The 22,366-nt window shown below is 38.4% G+C and overlaps 1 protein-coding gene across 1 annotated transcript in view; it reads left to right on the top strand.

Annotated features, from left to right (window-relative positions):
* Positions 1–12,351: 12,351 nt before the first annotated feature.
* LOC146600867 (histone deacetylase 9-like) overlaps positions 12,352–22,366 on the top strand; it is a gene marked incomplete at its 3' end in the record, with an annotated part of 20,460 nt that continues 10,445 nt past the window's right edge. Inside the window, exons 1-2 of the mRNA XM_085316131.1 lie at positions 12,352–12,478; positions 18,931–19,064. Coding sequence (XP_085172257.1) covers positions 12,352–12,478; positions 18,931–19,064 — 261 coding nt within the window. The remainder of the gene's footprint in view (positions 12,479–18,930; positions 19,065–22,366) is intronic.

Below are 22,366 nucleotides of genomic sequence, written 5' to 3'. Positions count from 1 at the left end.
TATAGCACATTTCAAAGTCCAAATTCACATATCCAAATGGCTCTTTGAACTTTTATGCTGAGAACAGAGGTATTCCTAAAATTGTTACTAAAAGTCAACTATAATAATCTATTCTTTTTCCTTTTCAAATGTCACTAATAAGCGTTTAATTAGTTTTGTCTACTGAAAAGAGCAAAGAGACCCACAGTCAAGCTAGGAATTTTAAAAAGGAGAGAGGGAAGGAGTTGAGGAGTTCACTGTCTGCAAGTATACCTCTGAATAGTGTTAGCTCTCCAGATGGGTTCAGGGCTAGATCTGCCGGGTCTTAGCATATCTGCTGATACTGGAGCCAGCTGTGAGTTAATCTCATGTTGTTCCTGGGAAGAAATCATCAAGTGCATCTTGTGTTTTAGCATACTGACAGAATGCACTTTGCTGGTTTGACCTGACACTTTGCACCTAGTCCCAAAGCTTTCAGGTTTTCTGTCCACATTTGTGCTTTTGCCATGGGACCAAGATACATTTGATGACTGCATTCTTTAAAATGATCTTCTGTGGCCAATGAGGTTTGTAGGCAGGTTCTAACAACAGCGTGGATATAGGGTGCCAGCTCTTAGGAGCACTCTGAGATCACCCATCTCAGGGTGCTACTGGTGCAGTTCTCAGGAATCAGGGTGGACCTGAAACCCTGTATCTACCATGGCTCAATGCATTGCTTTGTACATCAGCCTTCCCTCCCAGCTTTCTTCAAATATGTTTAATCCTTTCTAGAAGTGGAAAAGGAAACAGAATGAGTTCTCCCAGCAAGACTAAGTACAATGACCCTAAAGATACAACCGGAAAAGTTTCGTGGGCCCTTTCCCCATGATGTCTTTATGCCATGGAGATGATCTCCCTACTTGCTCTCACCCCAGCCTGTCCAGAACCCTTTTGCCATGATCTTAGAATCACGGAATCAGTAAGGTTGGAAGGGACCTCTGGAGATCATTTAGTCCACCCCCCCTGCTCAGCAGAGTCACCTAGAGCATGTTAGACAGGGTTGTATCCAGGCGGGCCTTGAAGATCTCCAGAGAAGGAGACTCCACTCTTCATATTTGAATGATAATACCTAACAGCTATGATATCTGATAGATTCCATTGCTCTGACTTCTTTTTTCTACACTTTGACAAACCAAGTACAAACAAAACAACTTCTGACTGTATCTGTGCTACTATCTATTGTAATAAGAAACACTGAAGGCCATAGCACTGCATTATTTCTAAGCTAGGAAAACCAGTTGGAGTAATGCAACTATTGCTGATGCAGTGGTTAAAGGATGGATTTACAATTCAGGATTTCAAATCCCAGTTCACAGTCTTTCTATACCTCTGTTTCCTCATGCCTGAAATACTTTCTATATAGCAGGTGAATTACAGATTATTCTCAAGATATCCTTCAGTAGGATTGAATGGTGCAAGGGATACATACACAAATACATACAAAATGATTACAGACGAAGAAAAACATCCTTGTGAGAAACAGCAATGAGAAAAGGCAAGAAGTGTAGCAGGTTATGTAAACATAAATGTACTTTTAAAAGAAAAAAATACGTCCCATGTGACATTACATAATATATCTATCTGAAGACAAAAAGGAATGCTATAAAGTTATTTGCATGAAAAGATTTAAAAAGAAATAAATCAATTGGCATAGAATAAGTAAGTATAGCTCTGTTTTCAGCATGTTAGTAGCTATGGTTCTACAACACAGGGGAGGGGGAAAAAAATATCTCCAAGCACTAAACAATTTCATCTGTCACAGGCCCCAAATCTAGGGCATTTGGGGACAGCTCTAATGTTATCTTGAGAGAACACAGGGCCAACATAATTAGAAATAAAGAGGTAAGAAGCAAGGGGAATTGCCTGCATAACTTCACTTTGTAAAATCCTCCCATGGAAGGTGGCAAGTAGGAAATCTGCATAATAACAAACCTGTCACAAGACAAGGTCAACTAAATAGAACGATTAGAATTAGCATTTTGCTTTGATTGGTTCTGAGGATTCCTGCCCCTTCCCACCTCCCCCTCACCCCCAATTTTCACTAGATGTAGTTTAAGTTGTGGAATTGATTTTGTGCAGTATTTTCCACTTGTTTTTTTTTCTTCCTCCTCTTCAAGCTTTGCTTAGCTGTAAGAAAACAGTCCTTCCCTTCTTTGAGGGCACTGCTTTAAGGAGGAGCCATTGACATGCCAAATCATCTTTTTAGATAATCGTACTGAAAAACCTAGTCTTTTCAGTCTCTCTAGACTTACATCAGTGTAAATAATACACTCAGCCCCTCAAAAAGAGCTACAATGCATTACGAATTTTAGTGGAGAAGGTGACCACCTCAAAAGACTGTCTTTCTTTTGGGAACTGCTGAAAGCTCTTCACTCTATTATGTCCCCACAGCTCTCAGGAGGCCTCATTTATGCTCCCTGGCTTGCTCATCTGCCCTTTACAGGTTGCTTTTGGTCTGCCTTCTCAGGCCACCAACTCCAAGATGTTCTCAGGCACGTGAAGTCCTTTCCAGAGGTGCTGTCAGGCCATGGTTGGGGAGGTATCACAACAGAGACTATTCCCAGGGTTGCCCACCCTTAAACAAGAACTAAGCTACCACTGTGTCTTAGTTGGCCAGCAAAGCAAAGAACCAGTGATTCTAAACGCTAAGCAGCCATCTCGGGGGGGCGGGGGGAGAGCCCTTTTCTAAAAGAGGAGAAAGTGATTTTTGTTTCAATATTTGGGCAGTTTTTAAAGTTTCAATCAATATACTTTGAATGTCAATTTTTCTGTTGTGTTGAAAGAGACTATAGTAAGGAGCAACACAGTCCAGGTAAGGAACATACATTAAAGTTCAGTGCTTCATTTTAGGTCCTTGAGTCTCTTAAGCATACAGACTTTTTCCCCTGCAAGCTAAGCCTGTGTATTTAGGATGGGGATCTCTTTTATACAGAGAAAATATGATTGCTATTGCAGTGCTAAAACTCTTTAGTAGTTTGTTGCAATGAACCACTTCCAGAAGTGCTATACTTAGACAACTATTCTCACTTGCCCCTCTCCTCCTTCTCCTGTCAGTTAGCTTTGCAGTCTTTCTCATGTTTTTTAGTTCTTGAGATTTTTGTCACACCTTATGACATTTTAGGGTTCTGGAAACACTCAAATACATGAAAAACTTCATCTTTAGTTGGAAAAATTATAAAAGACAAGAAACATTTTTTGACTTTATGACCATGGAAGGCAGTTTGAACATCCAAGCTTATAATACCACTCTCTGTGTCTCTTTCCTCCTTAACATTCCCCTTCTATTCTCCACACACCACCTTACTGTAGTCCTTTACTCCTAAGTTCTTTTTTCCAATGGGATATATCTGAAATACATTGTGACTGAGCAAGTTCAAAGTTCACATAACATATTTTATAGCAAGGATGAATTTAATTTAAGCGTTATGAACTGCTCTAAATGTACTTTGCATTTAGAGGGCCAAGATTTGTTCAAAGAAAAAAAAATTGAACATTATGTTTTATTTTGCAGTCTGAATGATAGAAATAGTGCTATGTGAGCACATATTGTTTTCCACATTGTATTTTATGAGTGTATAGGTTTTTCCCTGCTTTCAGTTAACCTATTCTAGCAGTTTTCCCTTTCTTGTTGGTTGCTGAAATAAGATTTATTCTATAAAATACATAGAACAGGCCTGAAAAGTTTTGTTTCATTGTAGTATCAATCCAGCAATTATAGCAATCAATTTGATTATGGCATCCTTCAACATGTTTCTCCTTATACTCAAGTCCTTTATTTTGTAGAGTTTCAAATCATATCACTATGTCACTATATAATCACTATTTCTCTTTATACTAAAAAAGAAAAAAATGAACATCTGAGAGGGAAAATAATTTTTATATATTTTTAAAACAATTTGGAGTATTTGCAAATGCATGTTTGCATATATTTTAAGAATATCTATAACTCTTGCTATAAATATTTTGGAGAAGGGCAGTCTGTTGACATTTTAAGAACATTCAAGTAATCTGTGATCTCTGAAATCTTCAGAAGGACGGAAGTCCAGCAAAGGACTAGAATTCATCAGGTTACAACTCTGCTTTCAACTGGTGACAGCAGAAATGAGCTCTTTGTACAGAAGAACTGTAGTGCACAACAGCAATACAAAAGCCTGTTGAAGTTTGTGCTTTAGATGCAATAAACCATGGAGATGACAGAGTTAGTAAAACTCCTTGGTTATGTCTTTTCTTTTTGCTCAACATATGGTTTGTTGATGCTTCCTGTTCTGACTACATATGTTTCCATACAAGAGGGAAGGCAGAGGGCTTCTATATGCCCTGATGATTTTGTACTTGGACATCTTACTTGTTAATGTGCATGGACTGTTTACTAAACACCAGGGTTAGGCAAGATTTTTCTTGTTTATATTTTGACCCAAGTAATTTCTATTTTTTGCAAGTGTGTGCTTGCATATGTTTTAAGAACTTATATAATTCTTGCTATAAATATGCTAGAGAAAGAAAGTTCACTTATTAGAGCAAATCCTGAAGCCCGCAGATTTTTGTTTAAAACCAAAACAGAATCTACTGAAGCATGCAGAAAACACAGCTTTTCAGCAGGAACTGCTGAATTTTGCCTGGATATTACTTTTTCCTGTGCATAAAGGCCGAACTAATGATAACTTCACTGGGGGGTGGGGGAAGTCTACATAAAGTAACACCATCATGGTTTGCCAGTATGGTTAAAGAGAGCCCAGTGATATTTCTTAGAACAAAGAAATAGGTGGGACAGGTGCCTTTATATTAATTAGTTTTAGTCAACGGACAGTTTAACTGAATGACTGCTAGAAAGCTACTAGGATTGTGCGACTGTAATAAGTATATGCTAAAAAGATTATGTAGCCTATTTACTCTTGACATCAAAGTAAAAGAGGCAATAAGTATTTGCGCTGAAAGTGAGGCAAGAAACACAGACCACGTTTTTCCATTAGTATTCATTTCTGTACTTCTCTATGTTCCTTTTCTGGAAAGCACCAAATACTTCAGAAAAGCCTTGCGGTATTTCTAATAAAAGTAATAAAGTAACCAGAATCTTCTTAGAAGTTAAAAAGAGTAAAAACAAAAATGAGAACCGAAAAAATAAATCCACCATAGCACACAAAATGTTCAGATACTCTTTTTCTCCTCTCCACTGTACCCTCCATTATTTATGTATTTTAAATCTTCAAGAGAGTCAGAGAATGAGGAAAAGATTCAGCCAGGAATGCAATTTTTCAGGGAGGTGCTGCATTTACTTTGGATGTATGCTGTGTGCACCATAGAGTTAGCATTTTAGTAGAAGTGACAAAAGTCAAGTACCTGCCAATGTTAGGAATGGAGAAGGCAGATCCTTCAGGAGTAGGAATCATCAAATAAAACCAGCAGCTCAATACCTTTGGAATTTCCCTCCAGTAGAAGGTTCTCTGTCTTTAGGGTCCTCCTTACTCTCACTCCCAGATGCCATTTCCCATGATTTCCCTCCCTGGAATCACTCTGTGTTTCAACATAGTTAATGCCCAACTCGTTTTCCTTCCTAAAGACAGCTGAAGACTTCTCAGCACACATGGCTATCTTGAATCCTTAACTACATTTGGATGGGCAGGCCTTTGTTAGGGGTCTTTAGAGGCTCAGATTTTTGGAAGCTCCCTGTCTAAGAGGGACCTTTCACTGTCTCTCCCTTTCAGGCCGCAGGTCAGCAGCCTACTCAGCTCCCAGGGCAATTGTAAGAGGTAGAGTCCTGACCCCACCATTGCATCCTACAACCAGAGGCAAGGGCTGCAACCCCAGCCCTGACCTGTGCATCTGATCACGTAACTCAATGCAGGGAACGTGTCCTCTCTCACGTGACTTGACAAAAGAGCACACCCTTGTCATCCCATTACTAGTCTTTCCTCCTCCCCTCCACCCTGACCCACTAGACAAAAATGTTGCCATTTTAGAGCTGTCTTCTGCTGTTTGAAAGGTGCTCCTGTCCTAGAAGGGAAGGGTGGAAGGAAAAGGGCAGAGAGCTCTGAAGTGTCAACTTTGCTGCTCCAGGAACTAAGAGAGGAAACAAGGGTAGCAATTGTGTCCTGAGCAGTCACTGCAGGAGGGGTTCCCCGTGTAGTAACCCACACCTTGGTAACAGCCTTTCCACAGTCTTGAGGGAAGCAAGGGGAGGGAGATGGCACAGTTATGTGCTCCACAAGGCAACAGATAATTTGCCTAGGACTGTAGGCAGGACTGGGATATGACTTTCATACCCATGTTTTATGTCCACACCCAACACTCGGTTGATAAGACTTGTTCTTTGTTTCACCATTTTCCAGTCAACTCTGTGTTCCTTGGATTACAGCAAAAGAAAATCTCATTCTATAAAAATCATGATAATTTATGACCCATTACAACCATATGCCTCAAGGCTAGAAGTCTTATTGCTTCCTGTCCACTCCTGCTATAAACCCTTCTACTTATTCTATCAGTGTGCCTGTATCCATACTTGCTATTTATTTACTTTCCATAAGAAATTGATTCTGAATTTGGAGATCACTGTATATTTCAGATGGCAATACTGAAATTTTCAAGTTTTAGAGAAAGTGATTGCTGTGGACATTTGTAGTCTATATGTGGTTTTGCAAAAATAGGATCAGTAGGGTTTTTCGGTCATCCATTTTCTCCAAGTGACAGAATAATTTAAAAGAAAGTCTCTCAACATATTCATTTTTAGAGACAGCTCAGACTAGTGTCCATTTTAGGTTTATACTCCTGCATTTCCACATTTGCGTGCACAAGTATTTTCAGCTCTCATGATCTACCTTTGCTCAGTTCTTGAAAGCAACCGGTTATGGATTTGAGGACAACATATAAAACTACTTCGAGCTGCTGTTCCCAGAACCCTTGGTTAAAAGACCTCCTGTTTTTGCTTACCTAGATCCCCTTTTGTCCCTGACGCTGCTTGTTTAGGAACTTATTACTTACTTCGGTTTTCTCCACTTTCCAGAGATATGGTCAGTTCTATTAGTATTTTTGTGAAGTCTGTGGTTTCTGGAGCACTGTTAACTACCTTTCTGCTCTATAGGAATTTCCTAGTTGTTCAAGGTTTCTGGCTGAAGCAAACTTTTGGTGATGCGATTTTGGTTTTGGCCACAAACTGCTGTTACAGGTGTCCTCAAGCAGGTCTAAGCTTTGCTGCAAGTAGAGGAGTGTTTTGCTGGATGCAGCCAGTGGCTGGCTTGGGTAGCCCTTGCACGCATTCAGCTAGCGCTACGCTGGGAAGGAAGAAGGGGAAGAAGAGTGATGAGGAGAGGGAGAGGATGAGGGAGAAAACACAGTTTTCTGTTCCTGCATTATTGCAAGCATCTTAAAGAGGCAGAAAGAGTATGCCCTCCAACATGAGCCACTGGACAAGATGAAGTAACAGAGCAAGCATCAGAAATAGCCTTCAGAGGAAGGAGCTGGAAAAAGTACTTAGAAGGCCACAGGTCTTCCTTATAGGAAGATTTTGTTTTAAACTACATTTAGAGAAGAGTTTCCTGCAACAGATACATGTTTTTCATCTTCATTAATATTTGGTATTTTGTGTTGTTTTCTGAAAACAATGTGAAAGTTGTAGAAGAAAAGTAATTGGAGAACAGGCCCAAAGAAAGGCTTTGAAAGGAAGAAAAAAGTCACGCTATTTAAGCCAACATCATCATTGTTTTAGCTTATAAGATTAGTAGCATTGAAACTTTTCAGGGGAAAGCATAAACAGGTAATATATGAATAATTTTAACAAATAATAGATGTTAATTCACATTCCATACTTCACACATTACAGGCACATCAACAGTATATCAATATCTAGGGTATATAGCTATGAGAGCCTCCTAAGTGATAGGATATTTTCTCTCAAAAAAAATCAAAATTTACTTTTCTTCACAATGAGTCTATCACAATAGAAAAAAGAGTAAGAGCATAAATATTGAAGAGAACTATTAGAATTATGGTACACATATTTAAATCTAAGGAACAGTGATCAGGCTAAATATTAACTTATCTAAAGATAAAAAGAAAAACCGACTGCTAGGAGAGGCAAGAAGAGTATACTTTTTTTCCTGTGCAAGATAAAATAACTGGAAGGAACAATAACTCATAGAAAATTCAGTTAAGCTTTGTCATCTAACACAGTCCCAACTGGATACATGTGCACATCACCAGAAACTAGTTCTCAAAACCATTAGAAATAAGTAAATTGCTTTCATTAAAATCCTAAGAATATACAAAACATTAAGCACTAAAAGTAGGAACCACATTTCTAGATAAAAGGAATATTCACACCAACTCAAACTGATTCCAGCTCCTTCTAAATAACAACTCTCACAGTAATACTAGGAGAATAACAAATATTTATCTCCCATGCCTCTAAAAGAGTCATCTTCTCTTCAGATACTGATTCTAAAAGCCTCCTCAAAATAATTACTGAAAGGCCTGAGCCAGTTCTTAAGGAACAAGATGGGCAGCTCTCAGCCCACTCTGGGTTGGTAGATGAGACTCTAATTGCCTGCCTCTTACTAATGAACTAATCTCAAGCACCTGGAACTAGCAGGCTCCATGCAGGGCAGTCAGGGCTCAGGTTACCAAAGAAATGCTCCAACTATATTCACACAAATCACTAACCCTGCAGATGTGCAAATACTGCTTTTGTCATGTTGCTGGAGAGATGGACATATGTTTGCAGTGCTGCTGCACATAAAGCCCAAAGATGAATTCATTGTATTGTGTTAATCCCTTCCAGAGGCCAGGTGGACATTTGGGAAGCCAGATAAGTGTGATGGTTATCCACATTACTCTTTCCATTAATCCAATTTGCATGATAGAGAGCATCTCAGACATTCAGAGTGTAAATACATAGGTGACTGGAAAAAATATATGCATGTCATGGATGCCTGTTGTTTGTAAAATGAAATTTAATCAGAGGTTTAACCTAAAATGTTGGATAAAATCTGAACAAGGTCAAACTTTGATGACGTCTAGAGTTTTGAAATTACAGTTGAAAGGTCTGTAAATTACTAGAGGAAGTAAGCCAGCCCCAGAGTAAGCCCTGTGAGACAAACTGCCACACTGTTAAGACATTTTAAAAGATTTTCACTGGTAAACCATTCTTTGTAACCTCAGAAATTAAATCAGGTGTCACTCAGCTTCCAACCTTCCACAGATTTCTTCTCCCTCCGTGGACAGATTATGTTGATAAACATGTGTCAAGTTCTAGGTATGTATCTGGTTTCATTTGAGGAGGGAAGAATGATGTAAACAAAATACACTTTCGAAGGAAAATACAGGGGAGCGGGAACAAGCTCTCTTCTTGGTTTTTGACAAATTGCTAAAATACATAGCTGTCTGGCTCTTGGTGAAATTCATACAGGTTGAGTAACATAAAAAAAAAATCCTGATTTATTCATGTGCCTCAATATAGGCACTATGTAGACAAAAACACCTAGTCTTTTTACAAGCATGGGTAAGAACATCTTTCTGAATTATTTACTACATTTCATAGTGTAGCACATTTTACTCCAACTTTTTCCAAACATCAGAAAAGATCAGATAAACTCACTTAAATTGACTCTTTCATGTCAGAGATCTGAACAGACTAAATTTTAGATATTGATTGAATAACTAACTTAGGGCTTCACTGAAAAAAATGTGCAGACATTGCACAAGTGAAGTTCTGTTTTGAAAGTAAAAAAAAAATGGAGAAAAGACAGCTCTAAAGGCTCAGTGCTCAAAGTCAACCAGCACTGAGTAAAGTCCAAAAAGAAACATCTGTGCATGGTGCAAATCCCCGCAAACCTCACTGAGAGCCAAATTTCCAAACAGACTTCCTTCAGAATATTTAATTAATACTATTTAATGCAAACTGCCAAAATACACTGAGGCAAGAAACACTATCTTGAAGAGCATTCCAGTAGGGAACAGGCCCCTTTGTCTTCTACATTCTAATAATTAGCAGAAATGTGCGCTCAATTAATTAATTATAATTAGTTACTGTGAACACTAAAAACCAATAGCAAAAGTCCCTTGGACAGAAGAACTACGCAGATGTTATCTAGGCAATCAATGCAGCCTATGAGACTGAGGAGAACAGCAAAAATAACAACCACTCTGCTGATCTCATAGATGAGAGTCAAGCTCTGTGTGATGAAGAAGGGCTCCAGCAGGTAGGAGGATTGCTTCTTCCAAACCACTTAGCTAGCCCCAGTGCTTTGGAAAAAAGACTAGGAGCTGGTGAATACAATAACATCAGGGAGATACCTGCTTGTTAGCGCTGCTGTCACCATGTGACTGTATGATGCAGAGAGCAATGGTGCCACAGACAGCAAAATACCTCTTGAGGCTTTGCTCTTGAGCACTAAGCCAGCACTGAGGAAACTGAAAGCTGCATGCTCACAAAGGAATTTATTCACCTTTGTTCTTCACAGGTAGAATATTCCATGTGATAATATGCATCCGTAATTAATTCTTCGCTTCTCATTTCCACTAACATGCATTTGCAAGAAAGATTACAAAAGATGCGTATACCTAGGACCACAACAAATGCCCCTCGGAAATTCACTGCAATTACAGCTATCAGTGAACTAAATAAAAGCAATAAGGCACTTAGGCATTTTAGGAAGGAATCATATTTTATGTTATGTTCATAAGGAAGGGGTTACATAGCCTTTCTTAGATACCTCCAAATAATTCCTAGCATACATAACAGCACAACATTCCTGTCAGCATACATTAACCAAAAATAATACTAAAAAAAAAAAAAAAAAAAAAGAACTTGGGGAAGTGAGTTGAATAAAGGAAAACGGTTCATGACCCCAAACCATTTCTTGTAAAACCTCTTTTTGCTTACTCATATATATTTTTTTCTTTATTCAGGCACTTATGACAAGGTCCCAGGTGATTTACCCTTCCCCTGACCTCAAGTCTTTTCTCTGAAGAGGGGGTATTAATGTGGGTTTTGAGGTTGCCTTTGGAAGCATTTGTTTCTGTTTTGGCTGTTACTGATGAGCCCTCATTTTCATGGAAGCTTCATTTTTTCAGTATAGAGGATAGACTTTGCCACTTGCTACAAACTCTGGGCTCATTCTGCAGCTAGCAAGGGGGTGGGGTACTCCCCAGGTGCTCCCACCTACTTTCCATGCAATGAGAGCTCTGCTTCACATCCCTGGACACTGAGCAACACATCTCAAGGCAGGCCAGGCCCTCAGCAGCCTAACCTGCTGTCTTGAATAGGACCATATGTCACTACTAAATGTTATTGGGTTCAGGAAAAAAAAATCCATACATGCCTGCATATATATCAGATTCTGGTGAAGATAAATGAAAATTGTAGTTCTAAGATGGAGAAATATGAATTTACAGTGTAAGCTGATTAGAAAATATCTCAGCTTTGCATACATGTTCTGTTGAGGTTCTAGGTCTATACATACACAATAGAAAAGAATGGGAGAGGGAAAAAAAAGACTTGGAAAGCAATCCTACTCTGTGCAGTGAGTGAATGCCAAAGTTTCTACTGATTTCAGTAGGGCCGAAGTTTCAGCTTTCTTCATGTCAGCAAAAATTGGCATTTGTTGACAAACAAAATAGAGGATTATATCTGCCTTTCCACTCTGTCTTGATCTTTTTCACACCCGTCTACTTTTCACTAAAGCATTTGGCACTGCCTACAGACAGTAGCAGTTATGACAAAAAAAAGATGGTCCCTAAGTGGGATCTCATGTAACCATTCCTGAATTTCTAAATGATCTGTGACAACTTACACGCAAAATGTTCCTGGTTTCCAGGCAGCTCTAGAAAAAGTCTGGTAAGTCTTCTGTAGAAATTTTGCTCATGCTTGCTCAGCAAATTAGGTACTGAGTTAAAGGACACTGCTTTTAGCCTTCAGTATATAGAATTTTTTATTTTCACTTATCTGTGTAGGAATGTAACATGATCTTACGATCTTATAACATCATATTATGTATTTGAAAAACCTTGAGTCTTTTATAAATCTCTGTGCATGAAGCTTTCTTTTCTTCTGTCAGGGAGAACTGACAGGTTGCCTGGCATCACCTACTCTCCAGCAAAGTCAGCAGCCCACACTGTCAGTGTGAAAACATCTGTTGAATGGATTTATTGACTAGGTCTTAGGTGCATTTTTTTTCACACTGTTTATTACAGCCCTGACCTAATGAACTTAATTTGTTGACATGTTTCCCTCAGTGTCTTACTTGATCCCTTCTCACATTTCTTTCTACTGTGCTGTTTTCTTGGCAACAGCAGTTCCTGGTGCATCAGCGTGTCCACCAGTTGCAAATCTACCAGGCTCAGATGGCTACAGTTGGCATGGCAGGATTAGATAAACATCGGCCTGTTTCCAGGACCCCGTCTTCCCCCGCTGATTCCACATTGCCTCACCCAGCAATGGACCAGCCCAGCCAGCATGTCTACACGACTGGTAGGATTCCCTAAAGACTGTTTTTAATAGGCAGGGCAAATGCGTTTGTTCATGTAGGATCAACTGATTTAAATGCCTTGAATACCTCCTGCAGCAATACATTCATTTTTAGCCTTACTGGTCCCAGGTTTTATGATGCTGTACTGGCATCAAGTCAGCCAGTGCAGCTGATAAATCACAGGGTTAATATTCACACAGTCATAAATTATTATCGTTGACTGGCTCTGGCAATATAGCAACAGGTGCATTTTTGCTGCCTTTAAGTCATTTGTAGCTTTTCCTTTCATTTCCCTATCCTCTGGCTCTTTTCTCCATGTTCCTGTTGCCTGTTTTGCAAAGAGACCACCGATAAGTTGAAGAAAGACCACCAGTAAGTAGAAAGCTGCAATATAATTCTCAACATCTTCATTTGACAAGTCAGTCCATGCTAAAGGTTGTTTTTACTATAGCCAAAGCAAAGCTGTAGTGCTGACTGGACGGTGATGTCAGTCATAACTTTGGTGTCTCTCAGCAGTTGCGTGAAAAACCCTACATAGGAAAGTTTTCCTGGTCAGGACTGGGCAGTCCAGTCACTCAGGGAGCATCTCATAATGGTATCATCTAGGTTGTCCAAAGCAGAGTGATTAGGATCCCCAAAACATTCACTGAAAGGGAGAAAAAATGACCTTATTATAGGTAACCTAACCTTTCAAGAGGTCCAACTTTTTAACAGCGTGAATCCCAGTGTGACATTAAAGCATGGTTAGAAGCAAAGTTTCACTTTGTGCATAAGAAAAGGGGAGTGGAAGTATCCAGAGGCGCTGTTTATTCAGATTTCTGCCATAAGTATTAATTCCTTCGCATTGGTTGGCAGAACTTGCCATTCTCTAAAACCTTATGATTCTTGAGACCATGACTGGACTAGTGTAGGGGTGGAGTCCTTAATGGGCACTGTATTTGGCTGGGTACTAGACAATGTGCTGTCCTGTCTCTCTGTGTAGAATCTGGACTTTGAAAGAAATATTTACTATTTTACATTTAATATTTTAAATAAAAAAGTACAAAAGAAAAAAAAAAGGTCTTAAAACACGGAAATGAGTGAATGGATAGAAGTCACATTCAAAGATGAAAGACAATTTCCTCTTCTGTAAGTATACTGTCAATTCAGGCCTTTCACTTATTGGATAGAAATGTTCAGACTATATAAAGAGAAACATGCTAATACATTTTCCATGAGTTTCAGCAAAAAGATCAGCTGTGTATAGAGGAGGTTAGTAAGGAAGGCCACTGTTTTTCTAGTTGCTGCTCAGCTAGAGTCATGAATCCCTAAAATACTTTAAACTCATTTTAAAAGATTCACAGAAGACAACTAAACAAGCTTACTATGTGTAGGCTTCAATGTCCTATTCCACTGGAAAAGTTGAGTGGAATTACAAATCTAAAGGCTGTTTGAATCTGATTGCTCAGATTTACTGAAACCTCCCACTGTAAGTCCTCAGAAGGGGAATTGGGGCCAGTGGGGTAACATCTATCTGGGGAATTGTGGCATCTGTGGCACTGTTAAAGAAAGAAAACATGAAGTTGAGATGGAAAAGTAAGAGAAGGAATGAAATGATGTGGGAAAGATACTGAATGGAGCTGATGTCAGGTAATGGGGCATATCAGGCAAAAAGGGCTTGAGATTTGACACATGTCAGCTTGATAAGGTGTTAGATGCACTGGAGTTGCATGTGGAAAAGCAGATTGTGCACAGGCGCAGCTGGGCTGTATTAAGGTCAGGCAGATAGTTTAACCTTGTCCTTTTAGAAAAGCATTGTTACGTGAACAGTAGCAGTCGGTTTTGGAGAGAGAAAGAGAGGAAAAAACGCACCTTGTTACGACTGAGATTCTGAATTAATCATTGAGCTCCTTTTCCATGTTCTGACAACTTCAGTCCCTTCTTGCTTCTGCATCTCCTCTTGTTTTCTGTACCTCCTTCTGCCTTTTACATCCAGCATGTAGTGGCCGAGGCACAGTGCGGTGCTGCAGCTGCTTCCGAGCCGTATGTATGCTAACTGGCCAGCTGGTGCCCACGGGTTGCCCAGTCTGCAGGTCCAACTAAGGCAGCCATTGCATTCACGAGGTAGACTTCCCTTTCTCCTAAGAGAAGTCCTCATCTTCGACATCTCTCTAGGATTCTCTTCGGTTCAGCTGAAATGGCAAGGTGGCTCAAAAGTTACTGGCTCTGTGAAGGCATAAACTGAACTAGGATCTGAGTTGAAACTGATTGTGTACCCTGCACTCTCACTCCCTGAGTTAATAAAATTGTCTATTTCTCTTCCTATTTACTTCTATAATCTATATGTCTGCAGTTGAGTGCACTGAAAATAGATCTGTTTTTGATTGCATGAGGTTATCTTTGGCGTGATAATATTCAGAGACCTTGAAATACAGTTTCTCTGAAAAATACAAGATATAGGCATTATTAAGGAATGGTATGATATGGTACAGTTTTATTTTTGCATATTTTTTCTGTGTCTGACAGTGCCCTAGCATATGTTTATTAGTCAGTGGGAAGAAAGATAGGACATGGACCCAGTTTTATTCCTGTTCAGCTTTTCCAACATCCTGTGCTATGAAAGCCCCTGAGCAACCTGGTCTGATCTCAGAGATGACCTGTTCCGAGCAGAGTTGGACTAGAGACTTCCGCATGTCCCTTCCACCCTGGCTTATTCGGTGATTCTGTGTTTTGCTTCCTTAAAAGAGCACAAAATGCAGTCAATCTTTACCCACAAGAGTTGATACACTATCCAACATTTGTATAAACATGGCAGAAAGGACTGAGTGGAAAGGGAGAAAAATCTGGTAGAGCACAAGGTGAGGCCAAATTGAGGCCTTGTAAGTTATTGTGTAAAAACAAAACAAACAAACAAAAACACCCCTCCCTGCCTTAAATCATTCCCTCTTGTTTATTTTTCCATTTAGAACAATATATTCTTGGAAGAGAAAAAAAGTAGAAGAAAAACTGTTATGGCAGAATATTACACCAGAATCAAAATGAGCCTATATTTTTGCAAGTCATGAGAAAAAATGTTCTCAGCCAAATATCTGAAGGGAATCATGATGATGAAGATTGTAAGAGCGCTAAGGAGTATATATGTTGTATATACACAACATACAAAGTTGAAGATGGAAAAGAATATAAAATCTGTTTGGTGTTCATTTAGAAGATTTACAGAAGATTTGCTATTATTTAGTTTATATTTTTGTTCCAAATAATTTATTAGAATCTCTCTCTTTGGCCTTTTATTTTATTTTATTTTTTATTTTTTGGTATTGTTGTCCTCCACGTCATTTCTTCAAAGCATGCTGCTAACCAACGATTTTTAAGTCTATCTCTCTCTCTCCTGTCTTTGAAACAATATTAAAATAAGCTGACCCAAATAAAGTATTTTGGAACAGAATGAATGTTAGGGAGTCCCCTCCAGGAAGACCTTGCTTCTTCTGACTCAATGCAAATTCAATTTCTTTTGTCCTGTGTCCTCTATCGTTACATGGTTCAGTGGTGTCACCATTCCAGTCTGTCATCAGGGCTGCATTCTGGCCTCAGTGATATTGGTGTAAATCCAGAATAAATCCACCAGTCTCAGTGGAGCTGCTCAGATTTACACACGGAATCTGAGAGCAGAATCTGGCTGTAGGCATTTGTTCGGAAGAGACAGAGTAACCATCTTTTATTAATATTTCACAGCAGTCTGCAATTGAAAACAGTTGTCTCCCTTTTTCTTTCTCTTTCTTTTTTGTGGGGGTGGGGAGATTATTGGCTGAATCCTGCTAGGGAAATCCTACAGGCTATTTTTAGCAGTAAGCTCTGCTGCTGCATTGTGGTATTGCACCAACCACATGTGCTGTGTGACCAGCAGCCACATATCTGAATTACTTGCACATCCTAAATCAATTTAGATGGCTGCAATAAATGAAAACATATATTTCAGACTTTTCTTAAATCAATTAATCCTGTTAGAAATAAATTTTACACTCATGAGTATCCTACTACTTAAAGATTTGGATGGATGTCATCATTACTGACCTAACCTGATTAATATGATTTTTGATTTGGACAAAGTAATTCACATGCTATAAAATTATATTTTTAGTTATATTCTACTTTGGAATACTAGCGAAGAGGTGCTTCCACCACAGAGAAAGGGATGTTTATACTTACATCAGCCAGAGGAGGCATCCTGAATACATAGTTTCAGTATTTTATGTAAAAATGACTGTTTAGTCAGGCTAATTAGTCAATAGCCTGATATAGTTTACCAAAAAGTGCAGTTGTTGCACAACATCTTGATTCCGTATTACAGTAATGTAGTAAAACATCTATATTTTATTTTTTTAACTGCAGGTTGGATTATGCAAATCTAACTTGTAGGGAACATTCACAATTAGGATAAAATGCTAGTTGAAAGAGTGGCAGGCAGGAGATACTTTCAACTACTTTTGTCAACATTTAACAAGCGCTTTCATTGAAATCCATTGGATATAAATGCCTACTCTGCTTTAAGTCCTTGCTGAAAATCCTGATGCATGCCTGTACAGTTAGCATTTAAAAATTGCAGAAAAATCCAGTCTGTTACATTCTCTGTTGGGCAGAGAAATGGATTTCTCATGTAACTGTAAATCACCACTGGCAAATTGTACAATTAGAACTTGCAATAGAATTTAGAAGTTAAAACTATGGGTGCCAAGAAAAGGAAAGCAAAGCATGTTAGGGTACACCTATTTACAACGCACACTTGCTATGTCAAATAACTTATAAGACTTGATGATTGAGCAGTGAAGCTTATAAACTGCACAATGCAAATAACTGCAGAGAAATTGCAGAAAAAGACATTATTAACTGCTTTGGCAATGCCAGCAGAAATTTTAAGCTGTATTAGTTTATTAGCTCCAGATTTTCACTGATTTTTTTATTTAAGAGAAAACAAACCAAGAAAGTAAGTATAAGAATTTATTGCTAACATACTATTCTGTTTGTTAGATAATAATTCAGCATAAACTTAGTCATGCTGCACCAAGATATTTTTGTGTTCTCCTTATGATAAACATAATTGTCACGTTATCATTTTGGCTTAAATAAGAAGATCCCAGAGGGTCAGATCTAAAGTACATGAGCTAAGAGATATGGCAGCATAAATATTTCTAGAGTAGCATAATTTAAAATTTCTGGCTTCTAAATGAATTATCTCGGAACGTTAACTTTGCATTACCCACAATGTAAACAGACTCCTATTCTGCAGAGTTCTTAAACACTTTATAAAAGTTCAGTATGCATTCAAGGATTTTGCTGAATAAGGGCGGTATTGAGCATGTTGTTGAATCTGGACTTTAATTTTGTATTTCTTTGTTGGCTGACTTTTCAGTAGCAGGCTAACACAATTTTCCCAGAACTGTATTGGCATCCTGAATAGTGGTGGCACTTAAAAAAGATATTTTGAATGCCAAGTTTTGTAGCTTGGAGAAATTATTAATTTGAGTCCCTTTCAACTGTAAGGGGAAGAAAAATCCAAAATTTTCCCAAATGAAAATGGTTCACAGTGGAAAGGAAAATGTTTTTTATTTCAGATATTTCTGAGGAAAATGCAAACAATAAGTAAGTAAATAAAGTTGTTTTTCAGTGACTCAGACTTAGTTTGAAAGCCTTGAAGATTAAAGGTTAGTTTAGCTCTGAGCCTACTGACTAGAATTTTTGTTTCTCCTACAACATACAACAAAGAGAAATATTGATATTGATAGCTCTTCCCTATAAAGTTATTGTGTCCTTGCATAAATGAACACAAAAAATTGAAGAAGAACCTTGCATTGCTGTCTAACAACAAGATCTGGTCCAAATTCAGTAGTAGATGGAACTTTTTTTTAACGAGAAAGGGCCCTGGCTGCCATGGCTGCAACTCTCTGAAATGTACATACAATATGCTTTAAGACCTGGAATTAATATATTGATAGTTAATCAATATAAATGCAGACTGATGTTGTTGTTTTAAGTTATTAAAAAGGGGGGTTTCTGAATGATTTCTCCACACATTGCAATGAAAATACGACCTTTTCTTGTTATAAGCAGATTGATTACAGCCTTAACTATTCACTAGAGAAAGAGAAAATAAATTATCCAGTAATTTGATTGTTCTTTTTTTTTTCCTAGCCATAAAAGCTATTACAAGAGACTACCCATTGCCGTTTTCTGTACAGTTAATTGTGTCTGATAGTATAATTTCTTGGGGTTCATCTTTACCTTCTGGATGAAACGAGATGCATCTTTTCAGTCTAAATTTGGAGTCTCACAGAGTTAAGGGGAATTGAGATCCAGAATTTTCATCTTATCCTTACAGATAAAATAAATTCCAGTTGTTCTGTAATATGCATGGCATGTGACTGTTTAACTTATATTTGTTTTACTTACTGTATCTTATTGTATTGTCTTTGTGCTGAAGGTGTTGTATATGACAGTCTGATGCTGAAGCACCAGTGTATGTGTGGCAACTATACTAATCACCCTGAACATGCTGGAAGGATACAAAGCATCTGGTCAAGGCTGCAAGAAACTGGGTTGCTAAACAAGTGTGAGGTAATAATTAAAAAAAAAAAAAAAAACCAAATACAAAAAAACAAAAAAACTCAGATAGTTTACTTCTTTAAGTAAAGGGCAAATTTATTAGATTCTAAATCTGTCTTCCTTCTGTAATAACAGAGCTTTTTAACTTACGAATTATTTGGAATTAGTTGATGATATTAAAATAGTGCATTTTAGGAAAGCACACTTCTCAATCAGAAAAAAAAAAGAGTTTATACAATGAAAGTCATTTATCCACAAGCATCAGGACATGAAATCTAGACATAACTGCGAGCTTCACCTTGATACAGGAGGGTAGACAGGCAGTAGCAAATAGCATGTACTGTCCTTCCAACAACACAATTCTTAATTTCTTGAAGAGGTTAACAATTTTACTTTTGTAACAGCACAGAACACTGCTCTTCTTTCTTTTTTAATGTAGTTCCTATCACTCCATAAGCACATCACATCTTGTCTTGTTTCAGGCCATAAAGCCTATTTTCATGAGCATTTTCATTTGCCAGGATTAAAATCTAGCAAGTCAAAAATCAAGATATTTAAGCCCAATTTCCAAAACAAAATCAGAGCAACTGTGGAACTTTCTTCTGTTTTGATTTGCTTCACAAAACTGTAGGATTAAAGCATTATACTTGAATTGAATATGGGCTCCTGGGTTCATTCTCAGGCGCTTGGTTACTGAAAAGGAAATCTTTACCTACTACCTACCGCGTCTTGTGAATGGTGTGGCACTGTCAAGTTCTGCAAAAGCATGTGGCAATTGAGGGAGCTTACTGCATTGCAGCACTAGTTTTAAAAAAGCTCAATGCAAACTATTTTTGAGGAAAATAATTGTTTGTTTATGTTTTGCAGGATCCCACCCATTGCCTGGGTTCACGTACTCCATTTTTTGATTTACTTTTCTTTATATATTTAGATTTTTTTACAAATCCAAGGTAACTTGATTTTTTCTTTTTTTTTTTTTTTTTTTGAGTTTTAGTGACCGTCTGCAAAGATTTACTGCAATGTAAGGAGCCAAGTGCATGGGGCTCTGAGGTACTGCAAGCACTGGAAATGGATTTGTTGTATACGCTCCTCTAACTAGATGGCAGCACTCTAACAGGCTAATGTTTTTTTTTAGCTCAGATAATTTTTTCAGTCTTAAAATTTTTTTTCCAGCAAGGTCCTTAAGGCCATGTATTGCACAAGTAGTTTGAGTGAGGGGATCACATACTTAGGGAGTAAATTAAAGTTGAAAATGCACTTACTTGAGTGCTTTACTAACAGGAGACTTAGTTGCCTTGTAGACTCAGGACCCACAGCATACAGAAAAGAAAAAGAGAGAGCATCAGTAAAAGGCAGTGTGCTACCATGTATTACTTTTTTCAATAATAAACAGATATTGCTGAAGAGCAAAGGGTGTGGAATCTGAAAAAGGTGAAAACTGGTAAAATGGTACAGGTTGATTCTGATGTACATTCAATCCAATAGTTTCCTGGAAGATTTAAAGTTTCCTCTTACATTTCTACAATTTCATAAATTGAAATACAGCTTATTATGTCCTACAAGCTCCAGCGAATGGGCAGGGAGGAAATAAATCACTTTATGTCAAATGGTATGCAATTAATTTTGACTTCCATTGTGTGTTTTCAAATGAGACTGGAATGTGAAAAGAGCTGTCAAAACAAAACTGTGATGAGGTACTTCAGTGTGCATAGGGTACATAGATCTGATGCATGTCTTGATCCTCTTACATAGCTAAAGACAAGATTATATTTGATGATCTAATCTGTCCTTTGCTTCACTGAATTTATCGCTTTCTTGACACTAAGCACAACCTGAGATGCTTGCTTTTCAAAATGAGGAAGGCTGAAGTGATTTGCTTCAGTGTTGCTTGAATTCTTTAGAAAAGTTACTCAGCTGAATATTTGACTTGGGTCTCTGAAGGAGAGGTTATCACATTATTCAAGAAATAATAGGTTATCGCCATTAAACTCCATTGCAGAATGTACTACACTAGGCATGCAGAGCCGAAGTATCACAAGCACCTGCATTATCTCTTTTGCTGACTTCTGAAAGCACATTAATATTTCTTAATGTAATGTCTTAATATAACTTCCTCGAGTTTTGGTCTGGAGGAGTAAGGCAACACGAGGAGACCCACTGATCAGTTTTGCCATGTCCACTACCTCGTGCAACAAGCGTGAAGGCTGGCTCAGGAGCAGCAACCTGCAACAGCCATTCAGGAAACTGCAGCCACTGAGAACCTGCATGAAGTTTTTCATTAAAAAGTAGTACAGAATTTCTCTATGCAGCAGAAGTCAGCACTAGCTGGCAAGCCCTACTGTTAATGACAGAAGTGCGTTAGCAAAGACCTCTGCTAGGATGACTGGCCCGGGGATTGCCCAGGAAGCAAGTGAATTAGCAGGGCTGCAGTTCCACTCTTCATCTGATGAGATACCATCTAGTGCAGTCAGTACCGTAGCTCCAGCCTCTTTACCCTGCACTGCATTGTGCACTGCATGTATCCGTGGCCACAGCTGTGGGTCAGTGGGGTCCTCCCTGTTTTCTTACTCCAGCAAGAAACCGTTATGCAAATGAACAATCAATGTTTATACAATCTCTGTTATCTACATCAGGGAGTAAGACCTGGTTCCTAAATCACATGCTGTGAATTAACTCTCTGACATAGTTTAGGTCTGTGGGGAGGAGAAAGCCCGTGTGTATGGAGAACCCAACCATCACCAACTGGCCAAGGGATGACTTCCGTTAACTGCAGTGAACACTGCGTCAGCTCTGCATATATGCTTCTCATAGCCCCTATGTATAGCATGATATTTTAAATATAACTTGGTAAAATCATAACAAGGTTTGACTGGGGTACTCAAAGCTGTGTCTTCACTACAAAATTAAATGTGCCTGGGACTGTTCTATACCGCTCAGGCCAACTGGCATGGAAAGACCCATGTTCATACTATCAGGAATGCTTCTTGGCCCATGCCAGCGACCAAACCATGTCTGGGAGCTGTTTGGGAGAGTGATAGTTGCTCCTCAGCCAAAACGGTGTGAAGGACCACTTTAGCAATTTAATAGTACATATGATTGTGTTCCTCTGCCTGGGAATGTTTCCTGGCAGCAGTCATTTTCTGCTAAAGATGCAGCCAAAAGGACTTACTTCTCTAGACTGTATTTTGTCTTCTATCCATAGGTATTTGAGCTCTAGACTTATTCAAACAAGGATTTGCAAGAGTTTTGCTAAATCAAGAAACTAGTTCTAGTTTTTTTTTTTTTTTTTTTTTTTTTTTTTTTTTTTTTTTTTT

This window comes from Rhea americana, unplaced genomic scaffold (genome assembly GCF_003343005.1).
Source record: "Rhea americana isolate MKP2758 unplaced genomic scaffold, rheAme1 scaffold_112, whole genome shotgun sequence".
Lineage (NCBI taxonomy): Eukaryota > Metazoa > Chordata > Aves > Rheiformes > Rheidae > Rhea > Rhea americana.
This window is presented reverse-complemented; position numbering and strand designations above follow the sequence as displayed.